Source organism: Coenobita brevimanus, unplaced genomic scaffold, assembly GCF_032717465.1.
Source record: "Coenobita brevimanus isolate Jiangsu-jjx unplaced genomic scaffold, ASM3271746v2 jjx.HiC_scaffold_2595, whole genome shotgun sequence".
Taxonomy (NCBI): Eukaryota; Metazoa; Arthropoda; class Malacostraca; order Decapoda; family Coenobitidae; genus Coenobita; species Coenobita brevimanus.
This window is the reverse complement of record NW_027643539.1, coordinates 63,856-69,136: the sequence shown is the minus strand read 5'-3', so window position 1 is coordinate 69,136 and position 5,281 is coordinate 63,856. Positions and strand designations below refer to the sequence as shown.

At 43.7% G+C, this 5,281-nt stretch overlaps 1 protein-coding gene across 1 annotated transcript; it reads right to left on the bottom strand.

Moving 5' to 3' along the window:
• Positions 1–3,383: 3,383 nt before the first annotated feature.
• LOC145389908 (uncharacterized) lies at positions 3,384–4,745 on the bottom strand. Its single transcript, XM_080265024.1, has one exon. It carries the CDS (start codon positions 4,743–4,745, stop codon positions 3,384–3,386), a length of 1,362 nt encoding a protein of 453 aa, XP_080121150.1.
• Positions 4,746–5,281: the final 536 nt, after the last annotated feature.

The following is a 5,281-nucleotide window of genomic DNA, read 5'->3' as shown; positions in this document are numbered from 1 at the left end:
GTGTTGAGGGATGTTTAAATACCTGGGCAGCTCCACCACTCACACACATCAGTGCCACCACATGAAGGCACCTTAGGCTAAGTAAAGGAAGTCTAAGTATTGGACCTTATGTTGTATATGTGTTGGTCAGGAAATTATATTCATCTTGGACATGTGTTAGGAGTGTAATGCTGGATGGTAGTGAGACATGGGCAGTAGAGGAAGAGGATATTCATTGGCTCAGACATACAGAGGACAGTGATTAGATGGATGTGTTGTGTGTTCTTGAATGCTACGCCTGGGAGGGCTAGTGTTTCGTGTTCTTGTGTATTATGTCGTTTGCCGTGAAGATATACTGGCGAGGCAGGGTAGTCAAACAAGAGATGGGTGGAGTGAGACAGCGGTGTTTATTCTCTAGCTTTCGAATCTGACCCTCAACACAAAACAGCTGAGCATTGTGGGTAGCGCGCCAAGCGCGGCTAATTCAAAATACGTAACATCTTCCTCCTTTCGTAAAAGACACATAATCAATCCTGACATGCAAAGCACGAAACACCTTACCCCTTTAATAAATAAAGCATAATCAATCATGATAAGATTAGGTATTCAATAGACAGTTGGACATATATCAAGTGTCGGGTGTTGCACTCCATTTACATTCTTTGGAAATAAAGTGCTGTATAGAACCCAATAATTCCTTACAGACCACACATATTTAAAAAAAAAATGAATAATTATTATTTCCTTGAAGGGCAAGATTAATCACAGTGCAAAATGGTACACTGTACGGTACATTATTCCTACAAGTCCAGTCTCCTTGGTGCTTTAACTGTCCTACCTGACCGGGTTACATAGTCACTTACTAAAGGAGATCCGACACAGTCCCCACAGCTCACAGTCTCAGGTTCTAAGGATGCATCACCTGCCAGTGTTGTCTTATCATCATTGGGCCGACTCTTGTGTGTTCTGGCTGGTTTAGATGATCGCAGTTGTTGACGGTTTCTCCTGTATGTACCTCCATCCTTCGTTGTTACTTCATAAGCTCGGGGACTAAGTTGCTTCTCTACAGTGGCTTCCTTCCACTCCTTCTTTGGATCGTCTATTGGTTGTACTCGCACAGTATCTCCAACGGACAAGGGTTTGAGGCTTCTTCTATGCATGTAGTGTTCTGCAGTGCTGGCTCTTTTCTTCTCCATGCATTCTCGTTCTCCAGCAATGATATTTGGCTGCAAGCGAGCATTAATAGCAGGGATCAATGTCTTGGTGCGACGCCCCATAAGCCGCTGAGCAGGACTGGTTGCCATACCTTCTTGAGGGGTATTGCGCATGTTCAGCAATCCAAGGTAGGGGTCTTCTTTGGCCCGATGGCACTTCTTCATCATGAGCTTGACAGATTTTACAGCGGCTTCAGCTGCACCATTGGACTTGGGGTTTCCAGGACTAGAAGTTTCATGGCAAAATTTCCACTTCTTTGCAAATGACTGAAACTGATGAGAGGAAAACTGTGGACCATTATCACTGATCACAACGTCAGGTATGCCATGTCGAGCAAAGTGGTGCTTAAGTTTTGTGACGATGGCTTCTGAAGTTATCTCTGGAAGGTAGTCAACTTCAGTGAACTGACTAAAGTAATCAACAGTTACCAGATAGTTTCGGTTTTGGATGGTGAACAAGTCAGTTGCCACTTTTTCCCAGGGACGTTCTGGAAGTTCATGTTGATACAGGGGCTCAGGGGATTGCTTAAGTGAATAGGAGGAACAGACGTCACAGGACTCCACAAACTGACGAATTTCCGAAGACATCCTAGGCCAGTAGATTAACTCCCTTGCACGTCGTAGGCAGGAGTTTATACCCGAGTGGCCAGCGTGCACCTTCTCCATCATCTCATATCGCATAGAGCTAGGGATTACCAGCCTCTCTCCTCTAAGAATAACACCATCTTGTACAGACATCTCCTCTCGATAACTGTAATATGGGGCTAGGCAGTCTGGAAGGTGACCTTTCTCATCAGGCCACCCTTGAACGATGACATCCTTGAGCAGTCTTAACGTTGGGTCCTTTTCTGTGGCATGCCGTATTTCTTGAAGGCGAGATTCCCTGAACTGGGAGTAGGCTAGACTGTTAACTGAGAAAGAGTCATCTCCTGTGTCAGGCAGGGGAGCACGTGAAAGAGCATCAGCAATGGGGATTTCTTTGCCAGGACGGTAAAATAGTTGATACTGGTAGTCTTGAGCGCGAAGGAGCATCGCCTGGAGTCGTCGTGGGGCACGAGATAGTGGCTTGTTTGCTATGAACACAAGAGGTCTGTGATCTGTGAGGACCCTGACCGATCTCCCATATGTGTAGTGATGAAATTTCTCTAATCCGTATACAACGGCTAACATTTCTTTTTCAATTTGAGCATAATTTCTTTCAGAGTTAGATAAGGAGTGACTGGCAAAGGCTACAGGCTTCCCATTTTGCATTAATGCTGAACCCAGACCATATTCACTAGCATCGTTTTCTAGGGTAAGCTCATCACAGGGGTTGTAAAATGTGAGCACAGGGCTATTGGTGATCATACACTTAATTCGGTTGAATGCTTCTTGTTGGCTTGCTGACCAAACCCAAGAAACATCCTTCTTTACAAGATTATGCAAGGGGTACAAAACAGATGCTGAGTTGGGCAGAAACCTAGCAAGATAATTGACCATACCTAGAAAACGCCTTAGCTCCACAACATTAGTAGGTGCTGGATACTCACATATGGCTCGGATTTTGTCAGGATCAGTTACCAGGCCATCTTTTGTAATACAGTGACCCATAAATTTTACATTGTCAGTTCTCAGAGTGAGCTTGTCTTCATTCAGTTTTATATTCATTCTCTGACACCTCTCAAAGAACTGCTTCAAGTTGGCGTCATGCTCTTCCAGAGATTTCCCATGAATTATCACATCATCAGCTATGCAAATTACACCAGGTACACCTTGTAAAGTTTCAAGTAGTCTTTTCTGAAAGATTTCTGATGACACTGATAAACCAAAGGGTAGTCTAATCCCAGCGGTATCTCCCAAAACACGTTTGAAAAGTGGTTAGGTAGCTAGATTTTTCATCAAGTTTGATGTGCCAGTAACCAGAAGCAAGATCTGCTTTAGAGAAGACTTTTGACTGGCTCAACTCATGCAATGTATCCTCAAGTACAGGAAGAGTATAACGCTCTCGGAGCAGTGCTTTGTTGAGTTCACGAGGGTCTATACAAATTCTGATGTCACCATTCTTCTTTGGTGCAACCACAATCTGGCTCACCCATTCAGTCGGCTCACTAACTGGCACAGTGACACCTAAGTTCTCTAGTCTATCAAGTTCAGTTTTCAGCTTTGGTCTAAGTGCAACAGGGACCCTTCTATCAGGCATGATGGTTGGCTTCACCTGGGGTCTACTGACAATGACTGTAGACCTGGCAGAGTACCTAAACCATCAGTGCCGGTATTACTCAACATGTCACTATTACAGTCAGACTCACTCACTTTCACATTATCCACACGTTCAAATACATCTTCATTAACAGTTATCAGATCCATCTGTTTGCTAGCCCCAAGACCTAAGAGAGGGACTAAATTTCCTTCAAACACCACAAACTCCACAGAATATTTCTTACCATTTTTGGGATTTTTAATGCTTCTCCTGCACACACCCACAGGAGTCTGAACAGAGTTATTCCAGGTAGTAAGGATTCTCTTAGTCTTCTGTACATTTTTTGCATATTGTAGTGGTAGGGCATTAACTGATGAGCCAGTGTCGATCTGAAAAATTACCTCATTATCATCAATTAACATGCAACACTTAACATCTTTCTTGGGAGATTTTACAGATTTTACTGTCATGTAATGTAATGTGTTAACCCACTCTTCATCCGAACTGGACGCCCCATGGGGCTGGGCATCTGGTTCACTCTCAGCAACCTGATGTACAGCTTTCTTTTTGAAGTTCGAGGATTTTACAGTGGCATTGACAGAGGCTTTAACACGACACATACTTGCAAAATGGTCTCTTTCCCCACACTTCAGGCATACTTTCCCTACAGCTGGACATTTATTTCTTGCAAACACATGTGAAAGACCACAAAACTTACATTTCCTAGCTACACTGTTGGAACTATGTGCTTGGGCACAACTGTCTGTCCTAGATCTGACCTTGTTCACAGTTTCAGGGACAGGATTCAACACTCGGGTCTGTGAGATGGCACTCTCTGCAGCTTTGCAGGTATCAATACACTTCTCTAAAGTCAAATTTCTTGTTTTAAGTAGCTCAGTACGAACACTGGAGTCATGAATGCCTAACACAATTCTGTCTTTCATCAGGGAAGCTTTACATGTGTCACAGTAATCACAAGTCTTTACAAGAGTTTGCAAATCTGAGTAAAATTTATCAAAGGGTTCCCCTTCTTGCTGGTTCCTTGTATTAAATATGAATCTCTCATAAGTAACATTAATTTCACCAATGGCAAACTCATCAAATTTGTTGATTATATCTTGCACTGTCCTATCAGCTTCATTACCTTCAAACTGAAAACCATTGTATACTTTGAGGGCATCATCTGCTAAATACTGTAGGAACGTAGCTACCTGGATGTTGGGTTCTTCAGTGTGTAGTCTTGAGAGAAGAGCATACATGTTCCATCTCTGTTTGAAAAGCTTCCAGTTTTCTGCAACATTTGTCCCCAAACAGAAGGGCTGAGGGGCTCTGACACCAGCATAACGGCGCTCACTGTCAGTGTCTGTACTCATCTTGGTGGGTGAGGCTAGTAGGTTACAGGAACTTATCAATAGGTTGCAGGTCAAAGGAGATCCGTCTACTCACAGGCTGTAGGCAGGAACATCAGTAGATTGTAGGGGACCAGTTCACTCACAAGCAGGAAGAATGTGCAGGTTCCCCAGCAGGCTAACATCCACTTCAAAATTTCTCCAGGAGTAGCAGCAGGTCATATCACTCAAATGGCTTATACTGCAGACCGCATTCTCTTCTCAGCTCCACTTCCATCAGCTGCCACCATGTTTCGTGTTCTTGTGTATTATGTCGTTTGCCGTGAAGATATACTGGCGAGGCAGGGTAGTCAAACAAGAGATGGGTGGAGTGAGACAGCGGTGTTTATTCTCTAGCTTTCGAATCTGAGCCTCAACACAAAACAGCTGAGCATTGTGGGTATCGCGCCAAGCGCGGCTAATTCAGAATACATAACAGCTAGGTTTACAATGGAAGAGTTGAGAGGAAGGAAGGGACTTGAATGTACTTTTGATTTCACTTCTGTAACCCAGGAACACAC